This window comes from Bombina bombina, chromosome 1 (genome assembly GCF_027579735.1).
Source record: "Bombina bombina isolate aBomBom1 chromosome 1, aBomBom1.pri, whole genome shotgun sequence".
Classification (NCBI taxonomy): Eukaryota; Metazoa; Chordata; class Amphibia; order Anura; family Bombinatoridae; genus Bombina; species Bombina bombina.
This window is the reverse complement of record NC_069499.1, coordinates 50,995,042-51,017,432: the sequence shown is the minus strand read 5'-3', so window position 1 is coordinate 51,017,432 and position 22,391 is coordinate 50,995,042. Positions and strand designations below refer to the sequence as shown.

The following is a 22,391-nucleotide window of genomic DNA, read 5'->3' as shown; positions in this document are numbered from 1 at the left end:
AGACCAATTCCAACAATGAGTAATATGGTCAAACAGCACAGACTGAAGGCCCCAGAATAACCTTCCACTTAGGGATGCTAGCAGACTCCAGACGCACCGTCTGGCAGAAAAAACACAGAAGTTGACCTGGGTTCCAAGTCACAACCTTCCGATTCAGAAGCGGTGGATCTAACCACTACGCTGCATCTCCATGAGAGCGTAAGAGGAAACGAGGGATAGGTGGAAAGAAATTATTCCCACAGGGCGATAGATACCGGGACCATGACTCCAAAAGTCACCCAAAACTTCCCAAAGACAAAATCAAGAGAAGAGAAAACAGTCCCAAAAGAAAAAAAGTCTAGCTCCATCTTTAGGGCTCCTAGATCCATGAGATCCCTCAAGCGCCCATCCAAGAAGTGTAAAGCCAGGTCCAGCCTGTACTCTAGTATAGAAGAACCCAAAGAGTCTGGGCCAGAAGCTAGAAGGACTCCCTTTGTGTAAAGGGAAGGAACAGACTTAACAACTAGCACCCAAAACAGGTCCAGCCTGTCATCAAGGATACGACACATCTGTGAAAACATTCAAAGGCTAACAGAAATTCTCAAATTCCAGCAATGCTAGAAAAACTGAGATAAACAAAATAAATAATATAAGTTCCGGGGCTTAAAAAATTGTCTCACAATTATCGCGGGAGCATTACCCCGAACAGAGATCTAAATGCTTCCACCGGAAGTCTACAACAAGCTCGACCAATTTGGTCGATAGTCTCAAAATCCCATGTGACGAAACGTCTTATACGAGTTTCTATAACCACCCAGAGCTCTAAAAACTGTAAACTGTCCTAAAACGGAATAGCATGCAAAGGAAAAATAGGCAACGCCCAAAAATTTAACTGAAAAACAGGGAGAGTGTAAACAAAACCAGGTCCAGCTTGTCACACACACAATCCCACCTAGAGCTCGGAACTAGGATTCTAATAAGAGAAGAAAAAACAAAATGTAACTCGAGATGATAAGGAATAGGAATCTAATCTTCTCCACTCGTCGTATTCAAGATTGTTATCCGATTTAGAGGACTGAGATTCAACTGACAGATCAGTACTAGGAACCTCTAACATCGCCAAAACCTCTCTCAGAAGTAAACGCAGGCATGCCAATCTAAATCTAAACGTTATGTTCTCCCCAGACGGAGGATTCAAGTTCATAGACTCTGACCCTGGAGGTTCTACCTCTGATTCCATAAATATAAAGGAGTCCCACTGTGACCCTGTCTTCTATCGTTATACATGTGTATAAAATGAAACAATCTTACCGGAATCTATGCCGTGGAATAGCGACACAGTCCTTCAAGTTTGACAGATTGTAGCAGCGCCTCTGACATGGACTTGAACAAAGGCAAGCAGGCAGTGAAACTCATCAACGCTGATTGCTTAAGGAGCTGTTAATATGAGTCTGGATGGCTTTGCAGAAAGACTTTCCCTGCATCTCCAGACCAACTTTCATCCATGCTCTCACTGAGAGGCTGACAAGACTACTTAAAACTCCAGTCCCATACCGAAGGGTACTACCCCCCATAAGAGACTACTCCAAATCTTCTGACATTTCTCTGCCATCCTCCTGTGACGAAAGGCAAAGAATGACTGGGGGATGATGGAAGTGGGGGAGGTATTTAAGCCTTTGGCTGGGGTGTCTTTGCCTCCTCCTGGTGGCCAGGTTCTGTATTCCCACAAGTAATGAAAGCAGCTGTGGACTATCCCTGTATTTAGAAGGAAATGTTTTTTTTTTTTAAATTACAAACCAAATTAAAGGGGCGTTGTACTCTCCTTTAATGTGTTTCCAATGGTCCATTTTACCTGCTGGAATGTATGGAATTGTTTGCAAACCGTTAATTTTCCTTTCTTTGTTTTTTTAAATAGCTGATTTTGCCTGTAGAAATTTCACCTAAATTGCATACTGAAAATGTAAATAAGAAATGCATTCTCTGTAGAAAATCAATGTAAATAGGAGACAATACCAATAATTAATCTCCTAGTGAGGCGTAGAATATATATGGCCAAATGCTGTAACTACGTTCCATTTTGCTATTAATCTATCTGTGTGCTTGCAAGAGAGTGCCAGACTTTTTATGTGTTGTGTTAATAATTTTGTTTTGTAATTTTCCCTATGGACTTTGCACCCAGGCTTATCTGGTGTTAACTGCCTGAGTTTCTGGAAGCTGTGCAGCTGTCTGTGAGTGCTGGTGAGCACCCATGGCTGTGAGATTTACAAGGTCATGGGATGTGTACCCAGTCTGGTTTGAGAGTTTAATCCATTTCCGTATTTTGCATGTCTAGAGAAATTACAAAGGGCCTGCGCCACGCTTGTTTGTATCTCAGTGTGTTTGGTTGAAGGCATGCATTGTGTGATTGTAAGTTAGGAACCCAGGGAGGGAGAGACTTTGATGTAGTCCTGGGACTATCACCATGTGTAAATAACTCATAACATTGTTGTGTTAGTGGGCCTAGTGAGCTGTGAGAGAGGGGTATAGTGATGTGTAAGTGGGTGTAGTGAGCTGGGAGAGAGGATTATAGTGATGTGTGAGTGGGTGTAGTGAGGTGTGAGAGAGGGGTATAGTGATGTGTGAGTGTGCCTAGTGAGCGCCTGTGAGAGAGGGGTATAGTGATGTGCGAGTGTGCCTAGTGAGGTGGGAGAGAGGGGTATAGTGATGTGTGAGTGGGCCTAGTGAGGTGTGAGAGAGGGGTATAGTAATGTGTGAATGGGCCTAGTGAGCTGTGATAGAGGGTTAAAGTGATGAGTGAGTGGGCCTAGAGAGGTGTGAGAGAGGGGTATAGTGATATGTGAGTGGGCCTAGTGAGGTGTGAGAGAGGGTTATAGTGATATGTGAGTGGGCCTTGTGAGTTGTGAGAGGGGTATAGTCATGTGTGAGTGGGCCTAGTGAGGTGTGAGAGAGGATTATAGTGATGTGTGAGTGGGCTTAGTGAGGTGGGAGAGAGGGGTACAGGGATTTGTGAGTAGGCCTAGTGAGGTAGGAGAGAGGGGTATAGTGATGTGTGAGTGGGCCTAGTGAGGTGGGATAGAGGGGTATAGTGATGTGTGAGTGGGCCTAGTGAGCTGGGAGAGAGGGGTATAGTGATGTGTGAGTGGGCCTAGTGAGGTGGGAGAAAGCGGTATAGTGATGTGTGAGTGGGCCTAGTGAGGTGGGAGAAAGGGGTACAGTGATGTGTGAGTGGGCCTAGTGAGCTGGGAAAGAGGGGTATAGTGATGTGTGAGTGGGCCTAGTGAGCTGTGTGAGAGGGGTATAGTGATGTGTGAGTGGGCCTAGTGAGGTGAGAGAGAGGGGTATAGTGATGTTTGAGTGGGCCTAGTGAGCTATGTGAGAGGGGTACAGTGATGTGTGAGTGGGCCTAGTGAGGTGGGAGAGAGGGGTATAGTGATGTGGGAGAGAGGGGTATAGTGATGTGTGAGTGGGCCTAGTGAGCTGGGAGAGAGGGGTATAGTGATGTGTGAGTGGGCCTAGTGAGCTGTGTGAGAGGGGTATAGTGATGTGTGAGTGGGTCTAGTGAGGTGAGAGAGAGGGGTATAGTGATGTTTGAGTGGGCCTAGTGAGCTGTGTGAGAGGGGTACAGTGATGTGTGAGTGGGCCTAGTGAGGTGGGAGAGAGGGGTATAGTGATGTGGGAGAGAGGGGTATAGTGATGTGTGAGTGGGCCTAGTGAGGTGTGAGAGAGAGGTTTAGTAATGTGTGAGTGGGCCTAGTGAGGTGTGAGAGAGGGGTATAGTGATGTGTGAGTGGGCCTAGTGAGCTGGCAGAGAGGGGTATAGTGATGTGTGAGTGGGCCTAGTGAGCTGGCAGAGAGGGGTATAGTGATGTGTGAGTGGGCCTAGTGAGGTGGGAGATAGGGGTATATTGATGTGTGAGTGGGCCTAGTGAGCTGGGAAAGAGGGGTATAGTGATGTGTGAGTGGGCCTAGTGAGGTGTGAGAGAGAGGTTTAGTAATGTGTGAGTGGGCCTAGTGAGCTGGGAGAGAGGGGTATAGTGATGTGTGAGTGGGCCTAGTGAGCTGGCAGAGAGGGGTATAGTGATGTGTGAGTGGGCCTAGTGAGCTGGCAGAGAGGGGTATAGTGATGTGTGAGTGGGCCTAGTGAGGTGGGAAAGAGGGGTATAGTGAGGTGTGAGAGAGAGGTTTTATTAATGTGTGAGTGGGCCTAGTGAGGTGTGAGAGAGAGGTTTTATTAATGTGTGAGTGGGCCTAGTGAGGTGTGGGAGAGAGGGGTATAGTGATGTGTGAGTGGGCCTAGCGAGCTGGGAGAGAGGGGTATAGTGATGTGTGAGTGGTCCTTGTGAGGTGTGAGAGGGGTATAGTCATGTGTGAGTGGGCCTAGTGAGGTGTGAGAGAGGATTATAGTGATGTGTGAGTGGGCTTAGTGAGGTGGTAGAGAGGGGTACAGTGATGTGTGAGTGGGCCTAGTGAGCTGGGAGAGAGGGGTATAGTGATGTGTGAATGGGCCTAGTGAGGTGGGACAGAGGGGTATAGCATACCCCCCAACTGTCCCGATTTTCGCGGGACAGTCCCGATTTTAGGGGTCTGTCCCCCTGTCCCGGGTTGCTAGCCATCTGTCCCGATTTGCCCCAGGCATTAAAAAAAATATATATTTTTTTTAAATTCTGTTGGGCCCATACTCAGAAGCAGCTGGCTTTGCTCTCACAGGGTTAGATACCTGTTATATTCCCTGTGGAAAATGAATGGTGTGTGGGTTAAGCAGGAGTAAGAAGGCTGTATACACTCTGACCACGGGTAATGGTGACCTCTCTAACCTACCTCTGGTAATGATGATGTCTAACCCCTGGTGATAATACTAGCATGCCTTCAGTTTTATACAATGAGCAGTGCTAATACCAGGGTAACGAACAGTGTAACAAACAGTGGCAGCCGCAGACTGCCAGCTAATGTGCTTAGCAACCCCAGGACCCCATACAATGAATTACAGATACCCATATATGATGTAGTGTGTGTCTATCTGTATCCATAACTGTGTGTGTGTATCTGTATGTATAAGTTTATGCTATGTAGTGTGTGTGTGTCTGCATGTATAAATGTAAGCTATGTAGTGTCTGTATGTGTATCTGCATGTATAAGTGTGTATCTGCATGTATAAGTGTATGCTATGTAGTGTGTGTATGTCTGCATGTATAAATGTAAGCTATGTAATGTGTGTATGTGTATCTGCATGTATAAGTGTGTATCTGCATGTATAAGTGTATGCTATGTAGTGTGTGTCTGCATGTATAAGTGTATACTATATAGTGTCTGTGTATCTGCATGTATATGTGTGCTGCCTGTATAAGTGTATGCCATGTAGTGCGTGTGTATCTTTGTGTGTAAGAGTATGCTATGTAGTATGTGTGTATCTTCATGTGTAAGTGCATGCTATGTAGTTTGTGTGTGTATCTGCATGTGTAAGTGTATGCTATGTAGTGTGTGTATCTGCATGTGTATGCTATGTAGTGTGTGTGTATCGGCATGTATAAGTGTATACTATGTAGTGTGTGTGTGTGTCTGCATGTATAAGTGTATGCTATGTAGTGTGTGTGTATCTGCATGTGTAAGTGTATGCTATGTAGTGTGCTACTGTGCATTTTTGCTGACTTTAAAGGCCAGAATCTAGAATATTAATGGGGAATGCAGAGAGCAGTTTTAAAGAACAGTTGTTCCGATGTAGGCACTTTAGCCCAGACTCAAAAGGGTTAAATACATAGCCCACATAGCCATACCAGTGGTTTGAGCTTGTGTTTGATTTGCTGCCTGTGTATTAAAATATATGACTTTATTTAGAATTTTATTTATATTACTTTGGTCTTATGATTTTTTAAGCCCCGCCCACCACATTTAATTTTTTTGCCGCGGGGGGTGGGGGGGGGGGTGGGGGTGTCCCTCTTTTGAATTTTGAAGTGTTGGGAGGTATGGTATAGTGATGTGTGAGTGGGCCTAGTGAGCTGGGAGAGAGGGGTATAGTAATGTGTGAGTGGGCCTAGTGAGCTGGGAGAGAGGGGTATAGTGATGTGTGAGTGGGCCTAGTGAGCTGGGAGAGAGGGGTACAGTGATGTGGGAGTGGGCCTAGTGAGCTGGGAGAGAGGGGTATAGTGATGTGTGAGTGGGCCTAGTGAGCTGGGAGAGAGGGGTACAGTGATGTGTGAGTGGGCCTAGTGAGCTGGGAGAGAGGGGTATAGTGATGTGTGAGTGGGCCTAGTGAGCTGGGAGAGAGGGGTACAGTGATGTGTGAGTGGGCCTAGTGAGCTGGGAGAGAGGGGTACAGTGATGTGTGAGTGGGCCTAGTGAGCTGGGAGAGAGGGGTATAGTGATGTGTGAGTGGGCCTAGTGAGCTGGGAGAGAGGGGTATAGTGATGTGTGAGTGGGCCTAGTGAGCTGGGAGAGAGGGGTATAGTGATGTGTGAGTGGGCCTAGTGAGCTGGGGGAGAGGGGTATAGTGATGTGTGAGTGGGCCTAGTGAGCTGGGAGAGAGGGGTATAGTGATGTGTGAGTGGGCCTAGTGAGCTGGGAGAGAGGGGTATAGTGATGTGTGAGTGGGCCTAGTGAGCTGGGAGAGAGGGGTATAGTGATGTGTGAGTGGGCCTAGTGAGCTGGGAGAGAGGGGTACAGTGATGTGTGAGTGGGCCTAGTGAGCTGGGAGAGAGGGGTATAGTGATGTGTGAGTGGGCCTAGTGAGCTGGGAGAGAGGGGTATAGTGATGTGTGAGTGGGCCTAGTGAGCTGGGAGAGAGGGGTACAGTGATGTGTGAGTGGGCCTAGTGAGCTGGGAGAGAGGGGCATAGTGAGCTGGGAGAGAGGGGTACAGTGATGTGTGAGTGGGCCTAGTGAGCTGGGAGAGAGGGGTACAGTGATGTGGGAGTGGGCCTAGTGAGCTGGGAGAGAGGGGTATAGTGATGTGTGAGTGGGCCTAGTGAGCTGGGAGAGAGGGGTACAGTGATGTGGGAGTGGGCCTAGTGAGCTGGGAGAGAGGGGTATAGTGAGCTGTTTGATATGCAGACAAGAGACCGTCCTGTAACACAGAAAACTATACAAACTTTCAGCTCTCAGTCACAGTGCTCCATATGTTGCCCTAGAGCTCTGTGTAACAGGGAGAGAGTTCTGTTCGGCCTCACCAGAGGTCAGCCAAATTCTGCAGCATACACGCCCGGTGACATCATGTTGATGGCGCTAATGGCTGATAACAATCCTGTCCCTTTGATCTGCAGGCACATATGGACTGGGTTAAGCACAAAGCTTACTGATAACAAACCTCCCTACTTAACCTTTTATTTTCAAGAAGGAAACATTAGTTTGTGTTATTAAAACTACTGGCAGTGAAAAGAAAAAATAGCATTTGTAAATAGTGTACATTATATACATAGCCAGTGTCTTGTATGCTGTGCATTATATAAGTGCCGAGGTTATGGTTCATTAACCCTAACCATCACCCTCCAGCATAGTTAACCCTTACTGCAACTGACCTTATCACCCAAACTGCAGTCAAGTATAAGCTGGTCTCCTCTCTAACCTTACCTGTTGCCCACAACATCTAATTCCCATCCTACACCTGTACACAATCTGTTTCCCTATTGCAAATACTTCCCAAATCTAACCCTCCATGCTCTCCCCTCATAGCAGATAGCACCACAAAAGCAAAACCTCTTCACAAAACCTAACCCCTTCAAATTACACAAAGTCCTTAAAGGGAAAGAAAACTCCAACATTTTCTTTCATGATTTAGATAAAACATACAATTTTAATCAACTTTCCAATTTACTTTTGTTATCATATTTTATTCATTCTTTTGATATCCATTGCTGAAGGAACAGTAATGCACTACTGGCAGCTAGCTGAACACATCTAGTTAGCCAATCACAAGAGACAAATGTGTGCAGGAACCAATCACCAGCTAGCTCCCGCTAGTATAGGATATGTGTATATTCTTTTTCAACAAGGGATACCAAAGAACAAAGCTTTAATAAAAAAGAACTTGAGTTATATGGACGTGGTACTCTAACGATCTTGACTGGACTCCAAATTGAGCTTTCTTGAACTACTGAGTCCATGTTTAAGATGCGATGTTACTACCACAACTTTACTTTTATATTTCTGTTTGAAACGGTTTTGAAAAAATAAAACATATACAAAAAAAAGAAAAGAGCTCACCTTAATATTTCACTTACTTGAAGTTCGTTTGAATGATCTGTATTTAAATTCTGATTTATTACTCCAATTTACCAATCAGGAGCGCGATTACATATAACCAACACCAGTTTTTAGTCTGATATTGCTATCACATATACGGCACCGCATATAAATGCGGTGCGTGTATTTCACCCATCACCCGCCAATTTTACTCCCATAAACTAACATAGAACCGTGTCGCAAATCGGTATCACATATTCAGCGCAAGGACTTATGCGGCAAAAATGGAGAATTCTTATTCTATTTTCACCTCGCCACACAATATATTAGCACCGTAACTCTCTGAAAGTTCTAACACCTAACGCATGCGCAATATCTACCTGTCAAATGCCATCTCCCCCACCGCAATAACTATTAAAATATATTAACCCCTAATCCACCAACCCCCACATCACAAACTACCTAATAAAGTGATTAACCCCTAATCTGCCATGCCCCCACATTGCAATCTACCTAATAAAAGTATTAACCCCTTAAATCCGCAAACCCCAACATCACATACTAGTATTAACCTCTAAACCGCCAACCCCCCCACAACGCAAATTACTAATTTAATTACTTAGCCCCCTAACCTAACACCCGCTAAATTAACCCCAATTACCTAAAATTAAAAAATACTAAAGGGATACTGAAGCCAAATTTTTTCTTTCATGATTCAGCTAGAGCATGCAATTTAAAGCAGCTTTCTAATTTATTCTTATTATCATTTTTTCTTCTTTCTCTTGCTATCTTTATTTGAAAAGGCAGGAATGAAAGCTTTGTAGCCGGCCTATTTTTTGTTCAGTGCCCTGGATAGGGCTTGCTGATTGGTGCCTGCATTTAGCCATCCAATCAGCAAGCGCTACCCAGGTTCTCAACCTAAAATGGGCCGGCTCCAAAGCTTTTATTCCTGCTTTTTCAAATAAAGATAGCAAGAGAATGAATAAAAATTGTTAATAGAAGTAAATTAGAAAGCTGCTTAAAATTGTATGCTCGATCTGAATCATGAAAGAAAAAATTTGGGTTTAGTATCCTTTAAATTACAATTAAAATAAAAAACCTAACATTACTTTAAAAAAAAAAAAAAACTAAGTTTAAATTAATATAAAATTACAAAAAATAAAAAAGTCTAACATTACAGAAAATAATAAACCAAATTATCAAAAAATAAAAAAATAAACCTAATCCCTATGAAAATAAAAAAGCCCCCTCCCAGAGTAAAAATCACCCCCTAATCTAAACCAAACTACCAACAGCCCTTAAAAAGGCCTTTTGTAGTGCATTGCCCTAAGTTACACAGCTCTTTTACATTTAAAAATACTAAGTTCCCCTCTAACAGTAAAACCCCCCCACCCACCAAACCCCCCAAAATAAAAAAAAACTAACACTAAAAAAACCTAAACTACCCATTGCTCCATAAGGGGCATTTGTATAGGCATTGCCCTTAACATGGCATTCAGCTCTTTTACAAGCCCATTAAAACCCTAATCTAAAAAAAAGCAAATCCCCAAAAAATAAAAAATCCTAAATCTAACCCCCAAATAGGTACTCACCTTTCCTGAAGTCCAGCGGAGAATGTTTTCTTCCAGGCGGTGAAGTCTTCTTGGAGGCGGGGATATCTTCTTCCAGCACGGCAACCTCTTCTATTTTCATCCAGGACCGAGCTGGCACGAAGCGGAGGTGACAACGGAACAGAAGACCCGTGAATGCAGAGCCATCAAGCGTGGAGATCCTCTTCGTACGATCGTCGCCACTCAATGAAGATGGAATGCAAGGTACCGGTTTAAATATGGGGTACCTTGCATTCCTAGTGGCTGTAAAATTAAAATCTTCCAATAGGATTAGAGCTTCTGAAATTCTGTTGACTGATTTGAATTAGCCAATAGGATTTCAGTAGCTCAAATCCAATTGGCTAATTCAAATAAGCTTGTTAAAGAGCTGAATGTCCTTTTTTAAGGCAGTAAAAGGGCTGAATGCCCTTGCAAGGGCAATACCCATACAAATGCCCCTTTAGGTGCAATGGGTAGTTTAGGTTTTATTAGTGTTAGTTTTTTTTAATTTTGGGCGGTTTGGTTGGTTGGGTTTTTTTTTACAGTTAGGGGGACTTAGTATTTTTAAATGTAAAAGAGCTGTTTAACTTAGGGCAATGCCCTACAAAAGGCCCTTTTAAGGGCTATTGGTAGTTTAATTTAGATTAGGGGTGTTATTATTTTGGGGAGGGCTTTTTTATTTTAATAGGGATTAAGTTTAATTTTTTTATTTTTGATAATTTGTTTTATTATTTTCTGTAATGTTAGATTTTTTTTATTTATTGTTATTTTAGATTTATTTAAACTTAGTTTTTTTATTTTTAAAGTAATGTTAGATTTTTTATTTTAATTGTAATTTAGTATTTTTTTATTTTATGTAATTAGGGTTAATTTAGGGGGTGTTAGGTTAGGGGGCTTAGTAATTAAATTAGTTATTTGGGTTGTGGGGGTTAATAGGTTAATTAGGTTTAATGTATTGTGGGGGGTTGTTGGATTAGGGGTTAATAGTGTTGATAGGTAGTCGGCGTTGTGGATGAATGGCGCATTAGAGGTTAATACATATATTAGGTAGATCGTGATGTGGGTGAATAGCGGTTTAGGGGTTAATACATTTATTAGGTATATTGCATTGTGGGAGGTTGGCGGTTTAGGCGTTAATACTTTTATTATTAGTTGTGATTTGGGGGGATTGGCGGGTTAGACTTTTACAGGCGATTTAACATTTTTTTAAATTTTCTTAGGCGCCGGCAGTTTCTAAACTGCCGTAAGTCACTGGCGACTCCAGAAATGTGTATTTCCGCACATTTCTGGACATTGCTAGTTTATCCGACTTACGGCAGTTTATGAGCTGCCAACGGGGTTTATTGGATTCCCCGATGTGCGAGGGGAAATTACGGGCGATGCCGGTTTCACCAGTTGCGCTGAAGCCTGCGCCGTATATGTAATCTTGGCCCAGGATTGTGTATGGACTGACTCACTGCCGTCAACTCTTCTAACTGGTAAAATTGTTTTATTGTGATAGTAAGCCGGCATATTAGCAGTATATGCAGTATAAACCACAACCAATATTGACCTCCGTCTCATTATCCCATGAGATAAAAAAACAACTGGTCTAGGGATTCAGGTTCTTGTGTGATGATGGGATTCTGAAAAGAAGAAAAACTATGAATATAGTTTTTTTCGGGGGGGGTTTTTTCTGTATGTATTCAAACCCAAGTAGGTTTACATATCCATGTCATGGGTAGCCCAATGTCTCATCAACAATTTTAATAGAGTAAAAGAGCATGCAGTGGTTATTTCGTATACAGACAACAGATGAATATAGGTTTTAACACACACACAGACAGACACATATAGACACACGCACACACATACATATATACACACATACGTACATACACACACACACGCATATACACATATACACGCATACACACACACACACACACACACATATAAACATGCACACAGACACATACATAAACACATGCACACACACATACACACCCACACACATACAGACACGACACGCATACACACACACATATACACATGCACACAGACACATACACACACACACATATACACAGACATGCATACACACACAGGCACATGCACACAAAAATACACACACACATACATAGACACAAACTAACACGCACACACATATACACACTCCCCCACACACATACACACATTGCACAGACATATATAGAGATAGAAACATACATACATATATACACACGTACACACACACATGTACGCACACCCACATATGCACGCCTACACACACATACAGATGAACACACACATCTGTTAGAGCTTGTAATTTTTTTAATGATAATATTTTATTGAATGTTGTCACATTTTTAAAACAAGATATTACAGAGGGGAAAAAAGAAAAAAAAGGATAAAGTAACATTCAGTAAATAACAAAGAAGATTGTACATCTGTTGGTACATGAAGTTACTAAACAATTACCAAATGCTAGCATTAGTGTAATATCCTAGACAACAGCACGTCATATAATATGTACTATGAGTATTTTATTCTTGTTGATGTCTCACTGAACACTCGTGTTCACGAGAGTTCTCTCTGTCTAGCTTCTGTGAACATAATCCATGGTTCCCATACACTCAGGAATTGATCTTTAGTGGAAAGTTTATCAGCTGCAGCACTACTCACCCTATAAATATGGTCAATTTTTTGCTTAATAATTTTAAAACTAGGGTACTCTGTTTTCCAATATTTGGGAATGCAAATTCTCGTTGCTGTGCATATTGAGTCTATGAGCTTGTTATATTGGGGAGGTATTCCTTCTATTGGAAAGTGTAGAAGTGCATGTTCTGGATCTATAGTGATTTCCATTTCAAGGATTTTCCTTATCAATTTAATTGTTGCTTCCCAGATATGGTGTATCTTATTGCAATGCCACCAAGTGTGCATGTATGTGCCTTTTTCACCGCAATTTCTGTAGCAAAGATTGTTTGTAGCTATTCCTGATTTGTGTATCCTAGATGGGTGAAGGTACCAACGGAAAGCAGTTTTTATGTAAATTTTTTGGAGGTTAGTATTACAGAAATATTTGGTGCCCCGTTTTAAGTTTTCAATCCATTCTTGTAGAGTCCATAATTTTCCTAATTCTGTTTCCCACTTATGTATTTGTAATGTTTTTTTGTCAGCCTGTACTAAATTAAATGTGGGGTATAGTAACCTTATTAGGACTTTTCTCCTAGTATTTGTAAGGAAATGTGATTCTAAAGGTGTTATGTTGGTAGTTATAGCTAGTTTAGGTCCTGATTCTAAAGGTGTTATGTTGGTAGTTATAGCTAGTTTAGGTCCTAATACTTCCATTACTCTGGATCTAAGTTGTAGGTAGTGATACCACGTGTGTGAGTCTGTAGGATATAAATGGTTATATTGTTGTATAGTCATACATTTTCCATTTATAAGAGTATCAGCAATTCTGTAGAGACCCTTATTAATCCATTTCTCCTGAACTACTTTATCTATAGAGGATCGATGTGCTATTAATGGTTTGATTATGGACTTGGGATCAAGTAATGGATACTTAGTCATAGTCTTTTCCCAGACAAATATTGTGTGATAAATAGCTACATATTCTTTTTCTTGGGGGGGATCTATCTCATTTAGGTGTCCAGAGTAGTTGAGATATATTCTCGAGATTTATAATTTTAGCTTCAAGGTGAACCAATTGAATATTACTTGTTTTGTCATACCAAAGAGTTGTCTGGGCCATCCTGGCTGCTTAATAATATGATGTTAAAGGGCCACTGTAAGTAAATATTTTCTATGCCTGTTACTAACTAACTACCCCAAACACGCTTTTTATCAATAGCATTTCATTAACATATCTCTACCGTATATCAGAAATCTTGTCTGCAAATTTAATTGTTTTCCAAACCCACTCCGTGGGTATCCTTTGCTCTGTACCAATCCGTTTACAATACCTAGGTTTCAAAATGGCGCTTTAAACACAAAGTTATTGGTTTAAGTATTTTGAACACACAGTGCTGAAAATAGTGGGCAGGATAACGTGACATCATTGGTGAATAAAAGATATAACTTTTAGAACGTTATGAAACTTCGTTTTGGAGAAAATATAGGTCAGTAGGTTTTAATTAATGTTTATTAACTTTAATATGTTAGTTGTTTAGCTTAAAAATTATAACAGAAAGTAATCCTTTAAGTTTGGTAGTCATAAACCGCCTCTGTTTTTATGTCTAGTTAAAACATGTTTGCTTATTCTGGCTCTTGTATTGTTCCATACAAAATGGAGTCTATCTTTTGGTAATTTATTTAAGTCTTGTATGGGTAGGGATATGGGTAGAGAGCTGAAAAGGTACAAGAGTTTTGGGATAATAGTCATTTTAATTACAACTTGTCGTCCTAGAAATGAGATCTTATGTTTATCCCATTTAGCCATCAGTTGTCTTAATTGAGTAAATAATGGTTTATAGTTATATTGGTATAAAGTTTGAATATTAGAGGAAAGGTTTATGCCTAAATATTTTATAATTTGTTTTAAGGCGAAGTTTATATCTTAGATAGGGTTGCCGCCTGTCCCTTAAAATACAGAAAACTTATAAGTTACACATGATGCAGGGTGTGCAGGGAGGAATATAAATAGTGCTGTCCAGAAACACAATACATGTTCCTCCCTGCACACCCTGCAGCATGTGTAACTCATAAGTGTCTAGGAAAACATGGCTGAGGTGGCAACCCTAATCTTAGAGCTTGTAATTTTAACACTAGCAACATGGTAATGCTATGTGTTTAACCCTTATGCAGAAGTTAAACACATAACATTACCACGTAGCTGGTGTTAAAATTAGAGCATGTAATTTTTTTACACTACAATAGCCATTTAATTTAACAAGCGTTTTAGGTCTAGATTATGAGTGAAGCTCGGTTTAGCGCTACTGCTCACGCGTTAACATCACTAGACAGAGACTTTTTGTGTACATCGGGTTGCCCTTGTATTACAAGTTGAAAGTAAAAACTTTATGCAAGAGTTAAACCTGACGCATGCTAACTAAATATCGCAATTGCATTAACTTCCTCTCCCCATGTTATTATGAGTGTAATTGTACTTTTAAATGTATTTTTGATGTGTTTTGAGCAATTTTTTTGTCTTGCGTAACAGAAGTCGCACTCACACGATGCGTGTTAAATTTGATTGTGCTAAAGCGAGCGCATTTACTTTAAAGTTGTAATATGCTCAATATTTCCGTCGCAGGCATAGAGCTGCAAAATACCCCATATTGCTTGCGCGCTACAGTTAGCGCCCCACTCATAATCTAGCTCTTAAAGGGACACTAAACCCAAATTTTTTCTTTCATGATTCAGATAGAGCAGCAATTTTAAGAAACTTTCTAATTTACTCCTATTATCAATTTTTCTTCGTTCTCTTGCTATCTTTATTTAAAATGCAGGAATATAAAGCTCAGGAGCCAGCCCATTTTTGGAGAAAAAAGTATAAAAGTAAAAAATAAATTTCAAAAAAGTTAAAAAAAAAAACAACTCAAATCCAGTTTAGCATCCAGGTTAAAGGTCTCATTCAATCTTTTTGAAACAACTCATGCATAAGAAAATGATAATGGAGAGAAACATAGCTATGTGGGAAAAAAAAGTTTTTACATTTTTGCATAAATTATTCTTTTGCAGAGAAATACGAAATGTGAGGAGCCTGATGTATATAGATCCTGATGCATTTTGTGACCTTCCTTCTCTGAAATATTTGTGAGTATAAAAAACATTTTAGTGAATTTCGTTAGTGATTTAAATAAAATTGAAGAAAAAGACTAATGTACAAATTGTCTTTGTATTGGTTGGTTGATAATCAGTCTACATATTCTCAGGAAACATTAACAAACTTAAAGGGACATTAAACACTTTTTGAGATGGTAATATAAAATGATAAATTATATATATATAAACAACTTTGCAATATGCTTTCATTATTTATTTTGTCCCATTTTCCTGCAATTCCATTCTGAATTTGTGAGTTTTTCAGTTCCTGTTAGAAAAGGAAGTGCAGAACACTGTCATAATCCACACAGCCATTGGCTTCTTACTCTATTGACCTATTAATAACTGTCTCTAATTAGCCACAGCTGAGAAAGTAACCTAAGTTACAACATGGCAGCATCCCATTGTTTTATATACACTAAAACTATTTAAGCACTTAACTAAAAAGCACAGGGCCCAGGTGCAAGAATCTAAGAAGCCCCCCCCCCCCCCCAAAAAAAAAGGTGAATTTGATACATATCTTTTTCTTTCTTTTTTAACATTTAACACAGAAAAAAAATGTGAATCAGATTACATGTCGGCAAAAGGAGGTACCCTGTGCACACAGTCTGTGAGATGGTCTGACCCCCTATTACTGTATATAGTGACACTGTTTAACCCACCAGTACTGTATATAGTGAGTTAGTGACACAATCTGTAATCTGCCGGTGAAATGGCTGGCCTGACCCTACCCGCCCCAGTACTTTATAAAGTGACCACTGTAGTCAGTGACATGGTCCAGCCCCCCATACTGTGTATAGTGGTACTGTATAGTGACACTGTTTACCCCCGTCCCCCCATGCTGTAGTAGCAAGGTCTGTAATTTGCTGGTTCCACAAACATACACACACACACACACACACATACATGCATAAATACAGACAGAGTCACATACATACATACACACATACACACACATACATGCATAAATACACACACAGTCACATATATACATACACACACACATACACACACACATACATGCATAAATACACACACAGTCACATACATACACACACACATACATGCATAAATACACACACAGTCACACACACAAAACATACATACACACACATTACATGCATAAATACACACACAGTCACATACATAGACACATACATGCATACATACGCACACAGTCACATACATACACGCATAAATACACACACAGTCACATACATACACACATACATGCATAAATACACACACACATACATGCATAAATACACACACAGTCACATGCATACACACACACACACATACATGCATAAATACACACACATACATGCATAAATACACACACAGTCACATGCATACATACATACACACACATACATGCATAAATACACATATATGCATAAATGCACACACAGTCACATACATACACACACACATACATGCAAAAATACACACACAGTCACATGCATACACACACACACACATACATGCATAAATACACACACACATACATGCATAAGTACACACACAGTCACATGCATACATACATACAAACAAACACATACATGCATAAATACACATACATGCATAAATACACACACAGTCACATGCATACATACATACATACACACATACATGTATAAATACACACATAGTCACATGCATACATACACACACACACACACACATAAACACCAATGGGTAAAACAGAAACACTAACCCCTGTAGTCAGAGACACTAGTGAAGCATCATGTCCCACTCACATGATATCAGTGCTGGCAGTGGCAGGTCAACGTTTTTTATTGAAAAAAAAAAATATTTTTTTTAAGCTGGGCCCCCACCCTTGGGGGCCCAGTCGCAGTTGCGACCTCTGCCCCCCCTGTAGTTCTGCCCCCTGCCTTTAAGATTATAGGCTTGAGCAAGAGTTCAGCTGCTAAAGTATTTTACATACAATACTAGCAGAAGAGGGAAGATTTTTTTTTTTATATAGAGAGAAAAAAACTAGTACAAGCTGAATATATATATACAGTACTGTACTATAATCTCGTTTGTAACGTGTCCGTCGGTGTCGCCAGTTGCACACGCATCCTCAAAGGAATGTTGGCTGCGCGAGGCAGCCAAAAGAATGTTGGCTGCGCGTACAGCCAAAAGAATTCACCTGGATGCATCAAAGCTGCATCCCGGTGGGTTCCGAAAATGGCAGGGTGGTGAAAGAATCCACCTGCGGTGTATTCTTTCACAACCCTGCCATTTTCGGAATCCACCAGGATGCAGCGAAGGCAAACGGAGCATTAAAAAAAAAAACAACTAACCGCCCGCAATAAGTGTTAAAAAAAAACCTAACCACCCGCAATAAGTATTAACAAAATAAAAACCTAACCGCACGCAATAAGTATTAAAAAAAAAAATGCCCGTACGAAGTATTAAGGAAAAAGATAACCGCCCACATGAAGTATTAAGAAGAAAACAAAAAATAACTACATAATAAAATTATTAACCCCTAAATCTGCCAACCCCAACATCACAAACTACCTAATACATCTATTAACCCCCTAATCTGCCATTCCCCCACATCGCAAAATTAAATAATTAATTTATTAACCCCTAAACTGCCATCCACCACCATTTCAAAATTTCAGCCAATAGGAATGCAAGGTACCACGAATTGATTGAGGTACCTTGCATTCAATCTTCAGTTTACGACAGACATCGGATGAAGAGGAGCCTCCATACCACAGAGCAACGCTGCCAAGCAACGCCGCCGCCGAGGACCGCCACCATTGAGGACCGCCGCTGAGGATCCAGGCATCGGGAACACAGCTCTGCACCTCTGCTCCATGCCGCCTTCACTCCGGATGAAGATCAAAGATGATGGATCCGTCTGGAAGAAGACCTTCTCCGCCGGTCTTCAGGAGCAGTGAGTACCTATTTGGGGCTTAGGTTTAGGCTTTTTTATTTTAATTTTTGGGGTGGTTTTTTTTTAGATTAGGTTTTTTTGGGGGCTAGAAAAAGAGGTGATTGCCCTTTTAAGGGCAGTAATATAGCTGAATGCCCTTTTAAGGTCAATGCCCATACAAATGCCCCTTTAGGGGGAATGCGTAGTTTAGTTTTTTTAGTGTTAGGTTTTTTGGGGGGTTGTGTGGGTGGGGGTTTTTATTGTAAGGGGGGACTTAGTATTTTTTAGAGGTAAAAAAATGTTTAACTTAGGGGCGGGCAATGCCCTACAAAAGGCCCTGGTAGTTTAGTATTAGATTAGGGGGTATTTTTATTTTGGGGGATTTTTTTTTAATAGGGGTATTAGTTTAGGTTTAAATGTTTTATTTTGGATAGCTTTGTTTATTTTTTTCTGCCATTTTTTTTTTTTTAAATTTAGATTGGGTGTTTGTATTTTTTCAACATAGACTGCCCACAGAGATTGAGACAGAGAAATAGAGAGAAGAGAGAGAGTTTAGAGAAAGAGAAAAGGAAGAAAGTCAGTAGCACATATTAGGCATTGATTTAACCTCTTTGAACAAATAACACAAGCAAGTAGTAAATTAAATATATTCTAGACAATAACACAAACACACATTGAATAGGGATTTAACTCTTTTTAACCAATAACAGTTATAGCAGTGATTTATAGTTTATTTCCCAGTAACACACACAGACAAAAGCACAACAGTCACTCATCTTTCTTTGAGCAAATAACGCACAACAGTAATGTAACTGTGTGTTCCAGTAATACACAGTGCATCATAACATTCATATTTTTTATCAGGCAAAAGTTATACCAATGTTAGTGTTAGGCAATCAGAGAGCTTTTGCCCATTGCTATTAAAGGGACATTAAACACTAAATAAATGCTAGATAGAATTATGCATTCAAGGAAAGATTAGTCGGAGAATAACATGTAGATGTATTTTTTAAAGTTCAATTAGTTGTTTAAATAGTGACAAAATAAGTGTAAAGTTTTAATGTCTATAAAACAATGGGAACTCCCATGATGTAACTTAGGTTACCTTCTCTGCTGCTTTGGACCAATTAGAGACTGTTATAAATAGAGTGTGCAACCAATGGCTGTGTGGAACAGAGACTGTTATAAATAGAGTGTGCAACCAATGGCTGTGTGGAATATAAGTGTTCTGCACTTCCATTGCTAACAGGAACTGAAGCAATCACAATCTCAGAAAGGAATTACAGGAAAAAGGGGACAAAATAAATAATGAAAGTATATTGCAGAGTTTTTTTTATATACTGTATATATATATACGATTTATCATTTTAAATGACTATTGCAAAGTGGTTAATGTCCCTTTAAAATATCTAATAAAATTGTTAATATGAAAACATTCCTGATACTTATTTCTTATATCAAATAGTATGTCCCTACAAAATAATAATACAATGTTCTTACATTTTTTCTTATTTCAGAGGGATTTTTAATACTGGCCTCAATGTGTTTCCAGATTTAAGCAAGATCCATTCAACAGATATTAATGTGCATCTGTGAGTAAACACACAACTTTAAACTGACTTTGTTCTGCAGGACTGTCTTATTTTCAACTTTATTATTATTATTATTGTCAGGTATTTGTAGAGCGCCAACAGATTCCGCAGCGCTATAAACATAGACGGTATACAAGTTAACATAAAAAGGGATCAAATGGGTAACGGGCCCTGCCGAGACAGAGTTGCACTGTTGTAGTCAGCTCTTATGAGGGTAATCTACAAACAGCTGGGCTCCTAGGCTTACATGCTAAAGGGTTCAAGGGGATAGCAATGGAGTTAGGAAAGGTTAGTGTAGGTTGTATGCATCCCTGAATAGCAGAGTCTTTAGGGAGAGCTTGAAGCTTACAAAACTAGGGGAGAGTCTTGTGGAGCGAGGCAGAGAGTTCCATAAGATGGGAGCTAGTCTTTAGAAGTCCTGTAAACGGGAGTGTGAGAAGGTAACAAGAGAGGAGGAGAGTAGGAGATCGTGAGCAGAGTGAAGGGGATGGGAGGGAAAGTATCTGAAGACAAGGTCTGAGATGTAGGGGGGGAGCAGTGCAGTTGAGGGCTTTGTATGTCAGAGTAAGAATTTTATGTGTTAACCTGGAGGCAAGAGGAAGCCAGTGAAGGGAATGGCAGAGAGGTGCAGCAGATGAAGAGCGACGTGTAAGGAAGATGAGCCTGGCATTCATTATGGATTGTAAAGGAGCTAGGCGGCAGCTAGGGAGACCAGGGAGGATGGAGTTGCAGTAGTCGAGGCGGGAAAGGATAAGAGAGTGGATTAAAATCTTAGTTGTGTCTTGAGCAATACCACACTGTCATTGTCATTGCCTATCTTAAAGTTAAAGGAACATTATTGTATATTTAGGGTGACCATATCGCCGCTTTAAAAAGAGACACATATAAAAAATACATATGTCAGGGCTGTTTAAATAAATGTTTTGAATAATGGTCCATTACAAGAACCCTAACACATGTTTCCTTTGTAAAGCGGCAATATGGTCACCGTAGGTATATTCCAATGTTTTAGAATTTGCCATTCAAAATAATTGTTTTAAACTCAGCTAACCTTTTGTTATTTCTAACAGGGGTGGTTCTAAAGTGTACATTTTAGGGGAGCAAACACCCATCAGAGCTGTGGTGAAAAAGTGAGACATCCCTATAGAACTGCTAATGGTTCATCTGTACTCCAGCCCCTGCAGATCTGTTTTGTATGAATACGTTAGTTTGTCAGAGAAGCACCAGTGATAATTTTGGATTTCTTACACTCGGATTGGGCAAGCAAACCAATACCAACCCTCCCAACTGTCCTGGATATTGCAGGATCGTGAGACGTCTGAACTTCTGTCCTTCTGCTCTCCTGACTCAGCCCAACTATGCCCAGTCTTGTCCATGATCTGCACCTACGGCCTCTTGTCTTGGCTCTGCCCACAAAACACCAGATATTTTTGTCTTCATTTTCAAATACTTTCCAATCTGTTAGAATAACCAATATTTAAATGACTGAAACCTGGCTCCTGGGTTCTGTATACTTTATAACAGGACAATCTAGGTTAAAGGGATATAAAAGCCAAGCATACCTAAGTATACTTTTTTTAACACAGAATACCAAGAAAATGAAGCAAATTAAGTAATAGAAGTACATTGAAAAGTTGTTAAAAATTGAAAGCTCTATCTGAATCACAAAAGTTTGTTTGACTTTACAACCCCCTTAAATACATAGACAAAGTTATGCTCCTGTGGCTCTCCAGATGAGGATGCAGGCAATCAGAAGAAAGCATATATGTGTATGCTCCAGTTCCTGGCTGCATCCTCATTTAGAGAAGAAAGGGAATGTTCTAGAGTGAAACTATCATTGTGTCTTCAACCTTTTTGAAGAGATTAAAGGGACAGTCTACTCTAAAAATGTTATTGTTTAAAAAGATAGATAATCCTTTTATTACCCATTCCCCAGTTTTGTATAACTAACACTGTTATATTAATAAACTTTTTACCTCTGTGATTACCTTGTATCTAAGCCTCTGCAGACTGCCCCCTTATCTCAGTTCTTTTGACAGACTAGCCAATCACTGTATTGAGTATAGGAGAGCACATCTGTCTATAGTGCTCTATGGCATAAGTGTTTGCAACAATGTTTGTAGAAATGTTATACATTGTTGCAAACATTGCTTCCTAAGGCTTCCGAGGAATTATCTTCAACAAAGTATACCTAAAGAACAAAGCAAATTTAATATGAGAAGTACTCTGGAAAGTTAAAATAAAATGGCATACTCTATATGTATCATAATCCTTTAAATAAACTATGGCCTCTATTTATCAAGCCGTCAACCGCAAATACGCTGGAATTCCGCAGCTTAATTGTGGAGAGCTTGATTCGCCTAATTTGTCAAAGGCTAGAGACCGGCAAAAGTAGAATTTTGTGACGTAACATACG

The 22,391-nt window shown here is 40.2% G+C and overlaps 1 protein-coding gene across 1 annotated transcript in view; it reads left to right on the top strand.

The window, feature by feature from the left end:
- Nucleotides 1–261: 261 nt before the first annotated feature.
- Nucleotides 262–22,391, top strand: part of TSHR (thyroid stimulating hormone receptor) — a 141,153-nt gene continuing 119,023 nt past the window's right edge. Inside the window, exon 1 of the mRNA XM_053705548.1 lies at nucleotides 262–476. Coding sequence (XP_053561523.1) covers nucleotides 262–476 — 215 coding nt within the window. The remainder of the gene's footprint in view (nucleotides 477–22,391) is intronic.